Raw genomic sequence first — 18,900 nt, 5'->3', positions numbered from 1 at the left:
GGCGGGAGGGAGCTGGAACCACCCGACCAGTACACAGCGTGGGCTCTGAAGAGGGGTGGGTACTAAATCACTGCCCACAGCCACCGAGTCACACTGCAAGGACAAAAGGCCCCAGGAGCAAACTGCCTGTCACAATAACAAACAAACTTCACAAGCCTTATTAAAAAGACTCGCAACGATGCCCTGATTTTAGGGAACTTCATACAAAAATGAATAATTCATGTCAACATGTGGAGTGCTTGCAGAAGTAGCCACTTCCTTCCCACTAAAAGACAGGGGTCTGTTTCTCCTCCCCTTGGATCGTGGGTCCAACAGAATACGGCAGAAGCACTACTGAGCTAGTTCCTGACCTCAGCCTCCAAGAGGCTTTGAAGTCCTTTTCTGTCTCCAGGTGGACCCTGCTGCTGCCACTGAAGAGCCCAAGCCCAGTAAGTAGCCTGCTGGAGGGTGACCCACGTAGCCAAGCACCCTGCACCCCAGCAGGTCACCCTCCCAGCTGACCGTCCAGCTGACTGCAGCTCAGGAACGAGTCCAGCAGAGATCAGCCAAGCCTGGACCAGAGAAGCAGAACCATCCCGCTGACACAGAGACTCGTGAGCAACAATAAATGCTTGCTCGTTTATGCCACTAAGTGTCCTGCTCTGGCCAATCATGCATCATTAGTGCATATAAGTAACTTACACAGAAGATATTCATATCACAAACACGCATTATTCCGAGGATCCACCCCAAAGCTCTTCAGATTCTGCACAAAGCTCAGCTCCAATAAGAACCACGGAGGTGGCATTGGGCATGGGATGGTGTTCTTCAATCTGCCTAGGTGTGACAAGCCCAGGGCCCCTGCCTCCTTCACACACACCCTGCCGGGACTGAGGAAGGCAGCACTGTGTGTTGATTCTTCTGACACTTTGCCATGTTTGTGAGCCAACCTAGAACAACCTCAGGGCCCAGCTTCCTTCTATGGTGAAACCAACTCCCTATTCTAACACGGCTTTAGAGACAGTGCTGGACGGGGAGGTTGGGCCAGAGGGATTTAGCGGCCTGAGCCACACACACAGGACAAGTCGGCGGTAAAAATGGAGAAGAGTTGGAATGAGCTTCCCTCTCCTGCCAGATCAGGCATCACTAGTGCAAACGCATCCACTGGAGGATCCACCCCCTCCCAGCTCTGCAGTGACGGGGTCACTGTCATGAGCAGGAGGACCTGGCAGTCCCAACAGGCCCTCACCGGTCCCATCTGGGGTGCTCCGGACAAAGGAGGGGAGCATCTTGACCACAGCCTTGTCATTTGTCTGCTTCCTCAGCCCCATCTCCATCTCGGTCCGCATCCTCCTCTTCACCTCCAGCAGCATCTCCTTGGTGAGGCGAAAGTGGGCGAGGGTCTCCTCTATCTGCCGGTGCTGCTCAGCCAAGCGGTAGGCCACGGCGGTCACCATGGCGGCCCCCTTGCCACTGCCGCTCTCCGAGAGGAGGAAACGAACATCGGAGTCGGGCACCAGGCGCCTCAGGGTCTTGTGGAAACGCCGAGAATACCTGGGGAAGAAAGTGGAGTGGGCGCGCCGCGATGGCGGGACTGAGCCACCGGTCAGGGGCCTCTGGTTCCTTTTTATTTTCTTGTGGTGCTGGGGATTGAACCCAAGGCCTTGTGCATGTGAGGCAAGCACTCTACCCACTGAGCTATATTCCCAGCCCTCTGGTACCCCTTTCTTTTTTTTATGGGGTGGGGTACCAGGGATGGAACTCAGGGACGCTTAACCACTGAGCCACATCAACAGCCCTATTTTGTATTTTATTTAGAGACAGGGTCTCACTGAGTTGCTTAGTTACCTTGTTAAATTGCTGAGGCTGACTTTGAACTCGCTAATCTCCTGTCTCAGCCTCCCGAGCCTCTGGGATTACAGGGTACACCACTGTGCCCAGCTTGGTACCCCTTTGTTTCACAACACTCTAGTTCCATTTCTACACTTGCTTTTTTCATTACACAAGTCCTATACATCCACTGTAGAAAAAAAAAGCAAATGCAGACAAGGAAAACGGAAAAATGGCCAGGTTTGGTGGTGCATATCTTTAATCTCAGCTACTTGGGAGGCTGAGGCAGGAGGATCACAAGTTGAAGACCAGCCTCAGCAACTTGGCCAGACCCTGTCTCATAATGAAAAATAAAAAGGATCAGGGCTGTAGGTCAGCATTTGCCTAACACGTGCTATACCCTGGGTTTAATCATCTGTGCAAAAAAAGAAAAACAAAATTGCCCACAATCACCCATAAAAAGATCCTCATTATTTTATAAGTAATGAATACAAAAAATTCAAAGTCCAGAGATGTTGTCCTCCACCATGTCAAGGAGACCACCTTGCTAGTCAAAGCACTGTGCTTCAAAGTCAGATCTGAAAACAAGGGTGAGCACTACCATGTCCGCATAAGTGACCTTGAGCTAGTAACTTGACCTTGGAGTAAATGCGGATCAGTGTCTGTGTGAAAGTGTCCTGTTGGAAACTGAATAAGGTAATCAACATGCTTATGTGAGTCACTGGCTCTGAGGAAGGACTCAATAAATAACCGCTCTTGGTTTTTTTTTTTTATTTTCACATGGGCTCTTTCTTTCCCTCCATCCCCACTCCCAAATCCTGGACATTCTTAGTGGCTGGAAAAGACCTTGAGGACAGGATGGCGTAAGACACAGAACTTGCGCTCTGCAGTGTGGAGGCTGCTGCCAAGGGGAAGAGGAAAAAAGGTTTCCCAAAATATTAACAGTAGTCGACTCCAACAGAAGAGAAAAAGAAGGGCTTCTATTCTTTTTGCAACTTTTTAAACTATCTCAAATTTCCATCCTGAGTAAATATTACTTCTGAAATGAGAAACAGTGCAAAAACCAAATTAAAGTCATTGGTTAAAATGTGAAGTTGCAGATGGAAAAACGTTTCTGGATACAGCTCATGGCTCATGGTGATCGTTGCACAATAAGAATGAACTCATGGGCTGGGGATGCGGCTCAAGCGGTAGTGCGCTGGCCTGGCATGCGCTGGGCACTGGGTTCGATCCTCAGCACCACATAAAAATAAAATAAAGATATGTCCACCAAAAACTAAAAAATAAATATTAAAAATTTCTCTCTCTCTCTCTCTCTCTCTCTCTCTCTCTCTTTAAAAAAAAAAAAAGAATGAACTCATGAAACATGCCACATGTTTCAAGATGATTAAATGATCTTTTGATGTTATATACCTTTTACCACAGTCAAAACCATGTGACGTTGTAAATCCTTAGGCTTTCTTGTCCAGAAAATTTTTTTCAGGAGTGGGGTGGGGGGTACTGGGAATTAAACCCAGGGGCACTTAACCACTGAACCACATCCCCAATCCTTTTTATTTTTTATTTTGAGACAGGGTCTCGCTAAGTTGCTTAGGGCCTCACTAAATTGCTGAGGCTGACTTTGAACTTGTGATCCTGCTGACTCAGCCTCCCAAGCTGCTGGGATTACAGGCATGTGCCACCATGCCTGGTCTCTTGTCCAAAAATTAGCCAAGAAATTCCAAAGAAAAAGCTGGTGCGCTGGTGTGTGCCTCAAATCCCGGGGTCTCAAGAAGCCGAGGCAGGAGGATCACTGGAGCCTAGGAGTTCAGGGCCAACGCTCACCAGCACCATGTGAAGGCACAGAATCTGATAGAGTATTACTTTGTGTGAAATATACACTTTGTGGGAAATACATGCACAGTGGGAAACTACCTGCGGTCCTGTATACAAAACCCATGCCACAGGCCGTCCGTTCTTAAAACTTACCAAACAAATAATTAAAATTTGTCTTTGCTACCAGGGATGGAACCCAGGAGTGTTTAACCACTGAGCCACATCCCCAGCCCATTTATTTATTTATTTATTTATTTATTTATTTATTAATTATTTTTTTGAGACCAAGTTTCATTAAATTGTTTAGAGTCTTGCTAAATTGCTGAGGCTGGCTTTAAACTTGAGATCCTCCTGCCTCAGCCTCCCGAGTCGTTGGGATTATAAGCGTGCACCACCACGCCTGGCTCAAGTCATGTCCTTAGTGGCCTAGTAGGCTCAGGAAGCTAAGGCTGGCCAGGGAGCGGAGTCAGGCCAAGGCAGCCAACAGACAAGAAAGCAGCAAGTATCAGTGGGGACCACTTACTTACTATCTCTCTGGTCTCAAGTGACAAGTTCCCCACTTAAAAAAGGAATGGCCAAGGAGCTAGGGAATTTTATCAGGAACTTTTGAAACAAGAATATGGGTGGCGTACCTACAACCTAAACTACAAGAAGGATGAAGTTCCTCCTGATGAAATGCAGATGAGCTACAGACACATTCCGCCCAGCACCCCTGCAGCTAGAGATAAGGAAAGATACCAATGGCGTCTGAGGTAACACCAGAGAGAATCCACCAGGGCCAGCCTCCCCAAAGGGCAAATTTAACCTCTTTGCCCAGAACCAGACATGTCTTGTCTGCAAAACAAAACAAAAAACCAAAAAAAAAAAAAAAAAAAAAAAAACCTTTCATTGGCTGCAAAACTCTGAGAGACAAGTACAGCAAAGGCAGACTCACTGTGGGTGCGTCTTGTACAGAGAGCCGTCCACACCGACGGTGGTCCGCAGCCTGGGGGTCCCCTTGTTATCACGCAGGCGGTTCAAGATGGCACCCAGTGTGGCAGCCACCAGGTTGGCAGAGCGGAAGGACACGATGGTGCACACGTGCTGGACCGAGACACAGTCGTCGTCAGACGGCTCCACTCCCAGGCGGGTGAGGATTTCTTTGGCATTGTGGAGGCCTTCCTTATTCCTGTGAGGTTGGAGCCCAGAGCTTGTGAGTGAGGGACCAGCCAGGCAGCGCAGAGCACGGGGACTCCAGGCTGACCCCGACTCACCGGGTGTGCAGAGGCAGGACCGCAAAGTCCAATGCCTCAAAGAGCCCAGGGAGGAAGCGCCTCCCCAACACACACCTGCAGGTGGCAGGGACAATTGTTCGGCTGGGTTCTGGTGGCCAGGCATGGAGGGAAGCACAGCTGAGAAGCAGGGAGGCCTGCTTCTGCCCAAGCCCAGGACCAGGGGAGGCCTGGGGGACAAGGCTGCTCATGGGGTCTGTGAGCTGCTTCTTACCCTTCCTGGGTAAGAAATTTTAATCTCCCACGTGCATGTCTTGTGTAGTTTTTGTGAGATTCATTCAGAGGGACTTTACAGTTTTGCTGTTATTGTACCTGGTCTCTGAAAATCACACACACATGTATACCGCCCTTTAACGACACAGTGATCTAACAGGTTAACAACGGGGGACACGGAAGAGGAATGTGCAGGAAGGAGCCCTGGTGCTACCTTTGCAGATTTTCCCCAAATCTCAAGTCATTCCAAAATGAGAAGTTTATTTCAAAAACATATAGACACACTTTAATTATTGTAAGTAGACAAACATAATGGACTTTCCTAATACTATCTCCAGATATTATTTACTTCCCTTTAGACTTTGGGGAGAATTCTCCACAAAGACATTTATCATTGGCAAATGATGACAATTTTATTCCTGTTTCGATTCCTATGCCTTTAACTTCTTTTAAAAATGCTTTTCAGCTGGAGTCTCAACTCCAGCCCAATGGTGAGTCGGAACTAGTGACATTGCATTGATTTTTCGAAAGAAAGCATCTAACATCCCTGCTTATAGGGTGTTTTGTGGAGAAAGCCTTCATTAAAATGTAGACATGCTTTCTGGGGCTGGGTCAAGTGCATTTTATGATCTTTGCCAAGTAAAGAGCCAAGAGCAGAAGCAGACCAAGAAGAAGGCAGGTATTTCCTGACTTCACACAGGACTAAGTCAAGCCGCTGCCCTGCTCCCACTGGACCCTCCCCCAGTCCCCTCCGTTTTTAGGCACCCAGGAGACTTGCAAAGAGAGATGGTTGGAAATCCAGGAGCAGGGTTCCCTGCCTGATGTACCCCTGTGCTAACGGCTCCTGAAGAAGGACGACACTAGGACAAATTCCAGGGCACAGATTACTAAAGCCCAGAAAACCTGCCTTCTGCTCCAACCACACAGAAGCTGATGCGCGTGGGAGTTCCCGGGACCACAGAGGGGGCGGGGAAAATGACTCCTGTGGGGACGCACCAGCACTCCTGGCACTGAGGATGGCGGCACGACGCTGCCTCGTCTTTACGTAAGTGGCCCCAGGAAGCCACGTGGCACCTCCTGAACCTAGGGGCACTCGGAAGCCAGCCACAAGAGCACCGGGATCAAGCCTACCTACGTCCCTCTCAGAGTGAAGGCCGGGGACTAAGAGTGAAGACAGTGGACTCCGGGTTTCTTTGGGGATGCCCAAGGCCAGAGATCAGGTTGTCCCTTGTCAATCTACCCAATCTTGTCTGTTAAACGACTGTTTCTCAAACTTGTTTCAGGGCACATTTCTGGCTGTTAACAGATGTCCCCTGAATATGTGTGGGGGTGGGGAGGGATTTGAGGCCCAAAAGCAGTTTAGTAAATAATGAGTATTATGGCTTAGATAGGAGGTGTCCCCCCAAAGCTCCTGCTAATGCAGGGATATTCGGAGGTAAAACGATTCATCACGGAGCTGCAATCTGATCAGTCCACCTGAGTTTGACTGGACTGAGTGGGTGGTAACTGCAGGAGGTGGGGTGTGGCTACAGAAGGCGGGTCACTGGGGGCACCCCTGGAAGGTGCACCTTCCCTGAGGCCCTTCTCTCTGGGTCTCTCCCCCCATCTCTCTCTGCTTCCTGACCCCACCATGAGCTGGGTGGCTCTCCTCTGCTGGGCCCTCCCCAGGACCCTCCCCGGGACGGGCTGCCTCACTTGGGCCCAGAGCCCTGGAGTCGGCTGTCTGTGGACGAGACCTGAATCCATGAGCCCCGAATAAACTTTCCCTCCTCTGAGTTGTTCTTGTCAGATGTTTTGGTCACAGTGATGGAAAGCTAACTAAATGAATGAGTTCACCAAAGGGAACTAGGTTTTTGTTTTTTTTTTCTTTTTTAACATACTGTACTACATTTCTCAAACCTACTGGCCCTGGAATCATCCAATTATCATCTTGAGGTCTCTAGGGTTCCCTGGAACACAGTCTGAAGGAGGTCAGGACACATCTACAGGGAGCTCCAAGAACCCAGGCCTGGGCTTGGTCAACTGTCACTCAACACCAGGAGTGGAGTCAGGAGCTTCCTCAGCTCTAATCTTGCCTTGAGGCTGCACGTATGTGAGAGGGGAAGGAGAGAGGGGGAGGCGGTGGGGTGGGGTCGCTTTCCTAACTGGAAGGGAAAACCCCCCAGGAAGCACTGGCTGCTAACTAGGTGCTTCTTTAATCATGGACCGGCCAGGATGGGTAGGGCCCTATCTCCCTTCTCTGTCCCCTCTATCCCCAGAAAGCCTCCGTGTGGCACCTACTTTTCGATGGCGGACACGTCACTGGTGTTAAACTTGCCCCTGGTGAGCAGCTCCGGGGTGATCCGCCCTTCAAACAAGAGGCCCTCCTTGGCCATCTTGACCAGGATCAGTCGGACCAGCTCCCCCAAGTACATGCCACTGACCATCTTCTCAAACCTGCAGGAGAGAGCCCATGGGCACGGTCAGTCCTTCCTCCACACCCAACCCTGGGGCAGCTTGTGAGGAAGGGGACAGACGTCACCACTCACAAGCTCCCAGTCTCCCTGGGAGGCAAAACCCCGCTCGTCTGATTCAACAAAGAGGGGACCAGGACGAAGACTCCAGAAGGGGCGAGTCACCCCCATGCCTGTGCCAGGGAGAAGAGACCGGCAGGAGGAGGCAGCGTGGAGGCAGGGGAATGCTAGGTCGTAGATTGGCAATGACAAATGAGAAGGCCCCAGACAAGCGGGTGGACTTGGCTCATCCCTCACCAACCGTCAGCCGTGTTCTGTTGCTTTGTTTTGAGGTACTGGGGATGAATGCAGGAGTGCGCTGCCACGGAGCCACACGCCCAGACCTTTCTATTTTTCATTTTGAGACAGCATCTCACTAAGTTTCTGAAGATGGCCTCAAACTTGTGATCCTCCTGCCTCAGCCTCCCTAGAGACTATCCCTGAGATTATAGGCCTGCTATGCTTTTTGATTTTTTGATACTGGGCATTGAACTCAGGGGCGCTTACTCACTGAGCCACATCCCCAGCCCTTTATATTTTTTTTATTTAGAGACAGGGACTTGCTGAGTTGCTTAAGGACTCACTAAGTTGCTGAGGCTGGCTTTGAACTCACAATCCTCCTGCCTCATCCCCTCCACCCCAGCACTGGGATCACGGTGTGCCACCACACCCAGGCCTGCTGTGCTTTTTAGAGGGCTTTGACCTCCATCGCTCTATCAGGGGCCCTCCTGTGGGAAGGGGGTGTCAAGGAAGCATTCTCCTCACTGGGCTGCTGCTGGGACATTTGCCGATCACCTCCCTGGTACCCTCTGCGCTTAGAGAAAGTCACCCCCAACTGCCCCAACAGACCTCACCCTAAGCTGCAGGGATGGGGTCTGAGAGGCTGAAAGCCAGTGAGCTCACTGCCCTGCTCCAGCTGAATCAAGCCAGTCACTCCCTCTCCTGGGGGGGCGTGAGGTGCAGCCCTGTTACTGCAGCAGCCTCTCCCCCTGCTCAGCGCTGCAGGGAGCCCTGGCCCCGCGGAGCCTAAGACTGAAGCCAACACACAACTGAGACAGGCCCAGGCCAGAACCAGGGAACAGGGGCTCCATGTTGTATCTGAGCCAGATTCAGCCCCGATCCTGGCTGACCAGGGGCCAGGAGGAAACCCTGAGGACGGCAGATCAAAGAGGCAGGCCCCCGTGAGAGAGCTGGCCTCCCCTCTCAGGGCTGGCATCCCCAGAGCTGACAGTGACACAGCAAAACAATCTGTTCCAGTCAGAGCCGGGCCTGGAAGCCCAGATGCTGTTGGGACCTGAGCACGCAGCCGTCTGTCAGCAAGCTCAGAGCCTCTTCAGAGACAGAGTCCCCATTGTTCCTGCTCCTGCAGGACCAGACAGGACCGCCCAGCCACGGCCCTGGAAGGAGCATCCTTCTGGGTCCTAGCTGCCCAGCTGCCACCCCAGGCACCTGTGGGAACCAGCCCCTGTGCAGGACCAAGCTGGAAGGAGCCAGGCAGAGCCTGACTACCCAGGCTCAGCCCTGCCTCCATGTCCACTGGGCTCCTCATGTCTCTGGACCTCAGTCTCCTCGCTTTTGTTACGGGGACAATAACAGGGCCTCTTACCAGATTATACAGAGGATGTGGGTTAATATAGGTCAAATGCTATGGTGTCCAATAATGAATTCTTATGACCTTCCTATGCTTCTGGTACTTTTCTCAGCTCTTTAAATATATTAACTTATTTTATCCTCATTACCATCCCACAAAGTAGACATTGGCATTATACCCACTTCACAGATAGAAAAACTGAGAAGTAAAGGTTATAAACCTCGCCCAGGGACAGAGCTAACAGGGGCAAACCCATATGTTGAACCCAGCTAAACGGAACACCAGAAGCTCTGCTCTAACCACTGTGCAGTCTGTCTGTCTGTCCCATGGACAGTGCCGTTCAATGTTAGCTACTACTGTCACGGCAGGGCTACCTAGCCTCATCTCTCACCCAGCTTCTGCTTGTCTTCCTCCAGTCACTTCCTCGGTAGCCCGTCCACCACTGGGCAGTGTGACAAAAGGAGAAGTTTCCCCCTCAGGATGAGCTAATGTCAGGCTCCTGGCACCCCATCACTGCTTCTTCCTCTGCCTTCTGGAGACACCCACAAAGATCTGCTCCTGTCCCACCCAATGGTCCTTCACAAATGCAGCACTGATAACCCTATTCCAGATGGAGCCAGGGCCAGGTCTGTCCTTTCTCAGTCTTTAGAAAGCTGTGAAGCAACAGAACAAACCATGGCACCTCCTAAGAGCCCCTCTCTGCAAAAGCCAAAGGCTGGTGGAGCTCTCCCCGGCTGTGCGTCCCTTCCGCCCAGGTGAAATCTGCCTCTCAGCACTCAGACCCCGATGGCCAGGGCCCAGCATCGAGGAGCAGCACCATGCCTGCTGGTGGGCCCAGGCAGGGCTGAGATGGGGGCGGGGTCAGGAGCGAAGGAATCAGAGGGAGATGGAATTGGGGATTCCAGAGGCAACACAGACAACAGAACAAGAAACCCAAGGGATCTGGAGGGAAGGAGAGGATTGAAGATAAAAGAAGGGAGGCGGGCACAGTCACACTCGCCTGTCATCCCAGTGGCTCAGGAGGCTGAGGCAGGAGGATCGAGAGCCAGCCTCAGCAACTAAGTCAGACCCTGTCTCTAAATAAAATACAAAAAAGAGGTGGAGATGTGGCTCAGTGGTTAAGTGCTCCCAGGCTCAATCTCCAGTACCAAAAAAAAAAAAAAACAATATGGCAGCGAAATCCAGGTTTACAGGCAAGCCAGGCAGGTTCCCACACTGGGCTAAGGATACAGACAAGGGCCTAGATCACATCTGCTCAGCCACCACAGTGACCTGCCTATCCACACTGCTGAGAAGGGAGACATCTGAGGAAGTGGCTGATAGAGCTACAGCACATAACCCCTCATCTGAAGCCCCTGAGGTCACATGCGATTGAGACTGTGGAGACTGGGGGACGTTAGGGATACAACAGGATGCAGATGCCGTATGTCACAGACCACTCAGAGGTGCCCAAGGCACCCTGTAATCAAGCACATCCGGGCTCTTTGGTGAAGCGCCCACAGGCACTGGCAATGACTTCATGTTAGCTGGGATCAGGTTTTAGGACTAGGAGTCAGGTTCACGGTTGGGGAGGGAAATCCCAAAAAATTGTTGCCTGTCAAAGCTTTGGAACTAGAGTCCCTTATCCCCAAGCTGGTACCTGCAAAGCAGAAGCTCATCTCTGGGTCTAAGAATCTGGACAGCCTCCCACTGAGAACCTGGCTCCTCCACTCCCCCTCCCCCACGATGGGGGGAGGGCTGCCACCCATGATTACGCAATTCCATTAATTCGGGTGGAAAGACCAATTGTTTAGCTGGGCGCATGGAGATCTGCCAGGTGACGGGTTTCAGTCAACCCCTGTTTCTGTCTGGCATCAGGGTGAGGGCCGTCAGGTGTGCAGGGTCTGCGAGCGCCTCTCTGCAGGCTGACAGAACCCAAGCCCAGGACAAGGCTGCCAGAGGCTGGGCTCACTCAAGAGGGCTGGCGGTGTGTTTGCATCACAGAGAAATGTGCGCATGCACTTCAGGAAAAAAGTGGCTCAGAGAAAGCGGCATCCGCTCTAGCCTGAATGATGCCAGGAACTCGCCAGGCCAAAATCCACCCGCCTGTAAGTTGGATGTTGTATGGACTCTGATCCTCCCTCCCTGTGCTTGACCCGGGTTTCTCCTAAGGTCTGTGTGACTTGTGTGGCTCGATGTGACCCACCTTCCCATCGGGATGGTAAGTCCTGGGAGGGAAGGCACTGTTTTGGATCCCTGGAGTCTAGCACAGAGCTCAGCACAAAGCGCTCCGTGAATATGTGCTGACAATATTGACAAATGCCCGCTCCCTCTCCCTTGCTCGACTGAGGCCCAGGTATGATGAGGTCCCCTCCGCCTGAGCAGCAGGCCAGCAGCTGCAGCATGTAGGAATGACTTTCAACCGTATCTTTATACTGATGCTTCTGTGCTTTTAATTTTCAAAATGTTTCACAAGGACACAATTATCATGTAATTAAACAAAGAGAATAATATCTAAGAACTGCTTTGAAAGCTACTGACTCCACAGCTGCGCCTCTGTCCAAATGAGGAGCCCAAAATCATGCACATCTGATGGGCTTCTGCATCTGGGATCACCTGGCTTTGCGCCCTTCCATCTTCCACCCCACCCCCGGGGTTTTGTTAAGTGTCCCCCGAGATCATGTAGGGAGCTAGAGGAGAATGTCAAAAACTCACAGCTGTTTTCCAGGGTTGAGGGACCCTCGGTCTAACTCTCTGTCAAATTCGGTCCGGATGTCTTCCAGCGATCCATCGTCCCCAAAGGCTCCCCATTCCGTGTTGATGCACATCCTCCCCTCGTCTCCTTCCACCAGATCAATGTGCCTCAGTTCCTCCATGTAGCAAGCGTTGGTGCCCGTGCCTGGGAGACAACGTGGGAGCTGCAGTCACAGGGGAGCCGGAAGGCGGAGCCTCAAATCATCAGCTAAAAGCTGGGCTGAGCAACCGGGGCTCGTTACCAATGATCAGGCCGACTTCACACTGCTGGTCGTCATAGCCACAGGTCATCATGGTCCCCACCGTGTCGTTCACCACAGCCACAATGTTCGCGTCATAGTCCTGGGGAAGGATAGCGGGGTGTTGGTGTCCACACCCACATGGGGGCAGGGATCACCCACCCCAGAGAGCTTGGCGAGAGCGCACCGGTTCTCAGACTCTCCCCAGCTCTGGGGGGTGGTGCTGGCTTCGTTGCTGCCAGGACTCAAACTAATTGGATTAGAGAACTGTGATTACCTTACGGAAACTGCACGGTCCCCTTATTTATCTGGCTTAGGATCCTTTGGGGAGTGGATTTTACTCACAGAGTCACGTTCTTCCACAAACCACTGCAGGCAGCAGGAGATCCCGTGCCTAGGAGAAGGTCAGCTCCTCGGTCTCTGCTGCAGCCCGCAGGCTAGGCTGTGGCTCCCTCGGCCCTCACTCCCCTGGGGAGGTGATCTCCTGGCCCCAGCCCTAGTATCTTTGAGAGTCTGGCTCTAACCACTCCTGGGCCCTCACCTGGCCCTGCTCGGGTTCAGGCACTACAGCCCCAAGAGAGGGCTTTAGTCTGCTTTAGGACCCGGCTCCCCTCCTCCCCTCTGTGCAGCCTGAGAGAAATTACCCCTCGCTTTTTGATGGCTTTGTTCAGCAGCTTGACAACATCTGCCCCTTCCACGCCACTGGCTTTAAACCGCTTTGTCCAGGTGATCAGGATGGCCTGCAAATGAGAGTGGACAATGGGAAGAGAGTCGGGAGCCTGGCATGCCCCAGGCCGCTGGGGGCTGCTCTAAGGAGGACAGCAGGGGTCCAGTGGCCTTCTAAAGCTCACCCGGGTGAGAGTCCGTTCTGCTCCTCTCCTGTTTACCCCCAGGATGGATTTCTCTAGGGGCAACCACAGAGGAGGAAAAAACAGGCCCACAGTCTCCAGCTCACACCAGAATAAAACAAGTGGCCAGTAGGTATAGCAGTGCCACATGCCAAGCAAGCCTAACTGGAAGTCGGCTTTGTAGTCAGACCCCACTTTAAAAGAAAGCAGAGGCCAGGCACAGTGGCCTGTAGTCAGTGGCTCAGGAGGCTGAGGCAGGAGGATCGCGGATTCAAAGCCAGCCTCAGCAAAAGCAAGGCACTGAGCAACTCAGTGAGACCCTGTCTCTAAATACAAAATAGGGCTGGAGATGTGACTCAGTGGTCAAGTGCCCCTGAGTTCAATCCCCAGTACCAAAACCAAAAACAAAACAAAAAAAACAATAAAGCAGGAATGAGCCAAGCCCGGAGTGGTGCACTAGTGATTCAGGAGGCTGAGGCAGGAGGATTGTGAGTTCAGTCAGCCTTAGCAACTTGGTGAGGCTCTAAGCAACTCAGTGAGATCCTATCCCTAAATAAAATACAAAAAAAAAAAAAAAGGACTGGGCAGGTGGCTCTGCGGTTAAGTGCCCCTGAGTTTCTGGGCTGGTGGTGTATGCCTTCAATCCCAGCTACTTGGGAAACTAAGGCAGGACAATCACAAGTTCCAGGCCAGCCTGGGCAACTTAGTGAGACCCTGTCTCAAAAATCAAAAAGGGCTGGAGATGTAGCTTAGTGGCAGAGCGCCTGCCTAGCATGTGCAGGGTTCAATCCCCTGTACCACCAAAGACATAGAGGGCAAGAGAAACCCCAGGAGGACCTGATGCCTCCCTGACTTTCCATTCAGGAGGTGGCTTCATGGCTCCAGGGTAAAAAGGCCACAGCTAAATGGGAAACAGAAACAAAATGCCAACAGAGTTCTTGGCTGCAGGGCTTATGCGAGCCAGTCCTAGGTATTGAAAGGACAGTGTTGACTAGTGTGACATGCACCTCTTTGGAACCTAAACATTCATAAGCATTATTAATGTACTATGAACCCATTTCTGTTTACATATTAATGGGGAAACATCGAGAATAGACAGCCAATGATTTATTCACTTGGGAATGTGAAGGGGTAGGAATTCTTTTTGCATCAAAATTTTATATTATTTTAATAGCTCTGCATGCTGCTTTTGGATGGTTTTTAAAAATTCAAGACACTAAAAAGAAAAATAACTATAGGGATGGTGAGCCGTCGGGTGAGTTCGTGGTTCTTTGCTGGGGAGCAACTGTAACTATAGCTAAGCTGGGGATTGCAAAAACCTCTGGAGCTGTTTTCTTCCCCTGACCTTTACCCCTCAAAAGCTTCAGAGAACATGGTGCTGTGGAAGACCAAGGGGTTGGGATCAGGAGACCAGCTTCTACCTCCAACCTCCTGCCCATTTTCTTGAGGGCTGTTCCCTCCACTCCTCTGAACTCACTTTGCTTATCTAGAATAAGGGAGCTGATCTAGATTTGGACAGTCTTAGAGGTCCCAGGCTCCTGAAGTGTCTGTGACATGCATGTTCCCTGGAAGGCAGCCTGGCCGCTCAGTGGCCCTTTCCAAGCAAATGTGCTCCACCCGAAGGCTCCTGTGCCCTTGAGGACAATCACACAGCAAGCCTAACTGGAAGTCGGCTTTGTGGCCAGACCCCAGGTGCATTTCAGTCAGGCCGGCCTGCTGACCACTCTCCCCCAGGCCTGGCCAGTACCCAGAGTCACTTAGTAGCCACACTGGTTATCCGATCACTTGTCAGACTTCACAGTGCCATTTGACGTTGTGAGGGACACTGTACGTTCACATGACTTTTATTCCAGTGTTTTGTTAAGGTTGTTCCGTTTTTGTTATTAGTCATGGTTGTTGATCTTTTCCTGTGACTAGTTCATGAATCAAACTTCACTACAGTGTGTACGCACAGGAAAAATCCTACATCCTGTGTGGTCTGCAGCTACCTGCCGACTCTGGCATCTGCTGGAGGTTTGCTATGTGTCTCCCATCGACACGGGGCGACTGCTGTCCCAGCCACAGGCTTCAGGGAAGGTCGGCTGACACACTCTGGAGGCCAAATTGCTCTGCACAGCTGGGAGGGGCAACAGTGCCAGACACCAGATGTGACCACGGGAGCACTGACTGGGCGAAAGAGGACCCAGCGGCATCTCAGAGGCACTGAGGGAAGGTGGGGCCTGGAACCCTGGCCCAGGCTCTGCCACTTAGGGGCCCTGCGACTCTGCAAGGACCTCCATTCTCCACCTCAACCGAGCGCTTGGCCTGCTGGACCTCACATGCCTTCCTGCTGATGCCACAAACCTTAAGACCAGGGCTCCCATGCAGGAAGCAGTGCCCAGAAGTGGGTGCTTACCCTGCTGACTAACGGCTCCAGGATACTGCCTGCCATGGCAGAAGGTGCCCTGTGCCCAAAGGTTACCGCACTGCGGCCATGTGGACTAGCGGTGAGCACAGGCTCTGCTACCTCCTGGGCTGGGGGACCTTGGGAAGGCTCTTAACTCCTATAAGCCTCAGTTTCCTCATCTGTAAAATGGGACCCATAAGCACTGAACTCACAGAGGTGTTTGAAGACCATGTGTGTTAGCCGTGGGATGCGTACTTAAACAGAGCCTGCTAGGCCCTGGACAAGAAGTCCTATTGCTAGGAGTAGGGGCTGGGAGGCTGGGGTGTCTGTTTCTGCACATAGGAAAGACACAAGGCTGTATCTATTTATTTCATATCCTTGCAGTTCTCAGAGGTAAATGACATCACACAGTGGGTCCAAGCGCTTCCTTGGTGAACAGATAAATTAAACAAGATACGAACAGGAAGGCAGGTGCGATAGGCTGATAGGGGAACCCAGGGCTTCTCTGGGGCTGGAGCCACTGCCCAGCAGATGCAGTGGCAAAACCGCCCTGTGTCTGAGGGACAGGCCCAGACTCAGTGACCAGGGGGCCGCCAGGTCAATGCCCCCACACTGACCGAGGACTTTCCCTCCTCTCTCCATTGTCATTGAACCTGATGTATTTCCTTTCACTAGCTCTGGTTTAATAAATAGTTCACTTTCTCTGGCGGCAATAAATACTATGACTTGTGTCCAAAAAATACATCAGCAACTAAAGTGATTTAAAAAAAAATTATATGGTGACCTCACATTCATTTTTGAAAATATTTCTAAAGATACCAGATACACAGGTTGTCCTGTGAGCCACGGGCAGACGTAGCAGAGAAAAAGGGCTCACTAGCAACGTCAGATAGAGCATTAACCTCTAGGATACATAAAGAACTCAAAAATCTTAACACCAAAACACAAATAACCCAATCAATCAACGGGCCAGGGAACTAACAGACACTTCTCAGAAGAGGAGGTACAATCAATCAACAAATATATGAAAAAAATGTTCAACATCTCTAGCAATCAGAGAAATACAAATCAAAAACTACTTTCATATCACTCCAGTCAGAATGGTAACTATCAAGAATATAAACAACAATAAGTGTTGGCGAGGATGTGGAGAAAAAGGCACACTCATACACTGCTGGTGGGACTGCAAATTGGTGCAGCCAATATGGAAAGCAGTATGGAGATTCCTTGGAAAACTGGGAATGGAACCACCATTTGACCCAGCTGTCCCTCTCCTCAGACTATACCCAAAGGACTTAAACATTGCATACTGCAGGGACACAGCCACATCAATGTTTATAGGAGCACAATTCACAATGGCTAAACTGTGGAGCAACCTAGATGTCCTTCAGTGGATGAATGGATAAAGAAACTGTGGCATATATACACACAATGGAATATTACCTCAGCATTGAGAGAATAAAATCGTGGCATTTGCAGATAAATGGACAGAGTTGGAGAATATCATGCTAAGTGAAGTTAGCCAATCCCCAAAAAACCGAAGGCCAAATGTTTCCTCTCACATGAGAGTGCTGATCCAAAACGGGGATGGGGTGGGGGGTAGCATGGGAGGAAACTTTAGATAGGGCGAAGGGGAGGGAGGGGACGGGCGGGGGCACGGGGGTAGGAAAGACGGTGGACTGAGATGGACTTCATCACCCTAAGTTCATGCATGAGGACACGAAGGGTGGGATCTGCTTTGTGAACAACCAGAGACATGAAAAGCCGTGCTCTCTATGTGTGCTATGAGTTGAGATGCATTCCGCTGTCCTATATAACAAATCCGAATGAATAAATAAATTGATATTTTTAGAAAAAGAAGGAGGGCTCATCAGCTTTCGCACTCAGGGCATCTGCCTTACCTCGTCTATCTTGGATTGCCGGCAAGGGAAAGAAAACGTGAATCCCACGGGTAAGTTCTTGTCCTTAATCTTCTTTTTCTCCATGAAGTCCCCCAGGCACTCGGCAACATGATCGAAAAGCTAGAAGGACACAGAGAGCAGTCAGGTGGGACGAGGGGACGGAGCATTTTGGGGGAGGAACGTTAAGAGCTCCATCCCTTACACACAGAAAGGACCACGTCCACCTGAGGGTCCTCAAAAGCCAAAAGAGTGGCCCGTGTCTAGCACAGCTCTTAGGAAGTGTCTCACACTTCTCAGAGGCAACAGGCCTCTCAGCAGTCACTGGCCTGTGTCATCTGGGTGCTGAGAAATTTAGGAATAGCAGAAAAATCAGCTTATCCCTCCATCACACACTGGCTATGAGTTGCTGTCACCACCCGGTGGGAGTGGCCTTCTGGCCCCTTCCCATGCTGATTTCTCTGTGAATTCCAGAAACTGCAGGGCGACTCCACAGCCCGAGCCCACTGCAGTGACAGACAGGCTTCAGGATGACATGCATACCAAAAAGTGCGCCCACCCTACGTGTGGCGTTCACTGGATTCTCACAGACTGCAGCCACTGGCACCCACATCGGGAAACACTACAAGGGGCCAGGGATGCATGTAGTTGAGTAGTCCAGTGCTTAACGAGCAGGAGGCCCTGGGTTCATCCTGAGCACCAGACAAATACTTTTCACTTAAATAAAAAAAAAAAAAAAATTAGCTGGGCGTGATGGTGCATGCCTATAATCCCAGCAGCTTGGGAGGCTGAGATGGGAGGATCGCAAGTTCAAAGCCAGCCTCAGCAACCTAGTGAGGCCCTAAGCAACTTATTGAGACACTGTCTCTAAATAAAATTTGAAAAGGGGCTGAAGATGTGGCTCAGTGGTTAAGCACCCCTGGGTTTAATCCCTAATACAAAAAAAAAAAAAAAATTAACAAGACCTAGATGCCAACCTCATGTCTGCCTGGTCACTTCCCCTGCCACCCTCATTTCTAACACCCTTGACTAGTTGTGCTCCCTGTCTACTGCATATAAATGGAAATGAGATGCTTGATGTCTATGTTTTCTCACTCTACACTACATGTGTGACAGTCAACCACGCTGGGTGCGTCTTTGTGGACTCTTCATTTGAATTGCTACACAATATTCCACGGTGTGAGTGAGCCACAACTTATTTACTGGCTTGCAATCGAAGCTGGCCTGCTCTAGAACACATGACCTATGATTATTAGGTGCATACACACCTGAGGAATCCACTAGGAAGAGCCCAGGACAATGTTTCTCTAGCTTCTGCAGGCATACGGCCAATGACAAAAGACTTGTTATTCGGAACTTCAAATAACTCCCCTCATTTGTAACCAAAACTGAAGATAGATTTCTATATGTGTTCCAACCAGAGGAAAGCTTAGTAGAAATAAGAACCTCCCATTTCTTTAGTGCTATGCTTCTATTAATCCAACCTGTGCATATGTGTGCCAGTCTTGGTAACCTCCCTGTTACCAAGTTTTTCACATAACTGTCATGACACTAGACCTTCTTTATATATGGAAGCAACACAGCACCAGGCTTCTTGGTGCTCAG

At 50.8% G+C, this 18,900-nt stretch overlaps 1 protein-coding gene across 2 annotated transcripts in view; it reads right to left on the bottom strand.

Moving 5' to 3' along the window:
* Positions 1–18,900, bottom strand: part of Hk1 (hexokinase 1) — a 93,410-nt gene that overhangs the window by 17,349 nt on the left and 57,161 nt on the right. For both annotated transcript variants that reach the window (XM_076834223.1, XM_076834224.1), the window contains 7 exons: positions 17,299–17,418; positions 12,808–12,903; positions 12,167–12,266; positions 11,886–12,069; positions 7,389–7,544; positions 4,559–4,792; positions 1,229–1,533 (listed from right to left, as the gene is read on the bottom strand). In XM_076834223.1, coding sequence (XP_076690338.1) covers positions 1,229–1,533; positions 4,559–4,792; positions 7,389–7,544; positions 11,886–12,069; positions 12,167–12,266; positions 12,808–12,903; positions 17,299–17,418 — 1,195 coding nt within the window. The remainder of the gene's footprint in view (positions 1–1,228; positions 1,534–4,558; positions 4,793–7,388; positions 7,545–11,885; positions 12,070–12,166; positions 12,267–12,807; positions 12,904–17,298; positions 17,419–18,900) is intronic.

This window comes from Callospermophilus lateralis, chromosome 15 (assembly GCF_048772815.1).
Source record: "Callospermophilus lateralis isolate mCalLat2 chromosome 15, mCalLat2.hap1, whole genome shotgun sequence".
NCBI lineage: Eukaryota > Metazoa > Chordata > Mammalia > Rodentia > Sciuridae > Callospermophilus > Callospermophilus lateralis.
The sequence above is the reverse complement of the archived record's forward strand: the minus strand, read 5'-3'. Positions and strand labels throughout refer to the sequence as shown.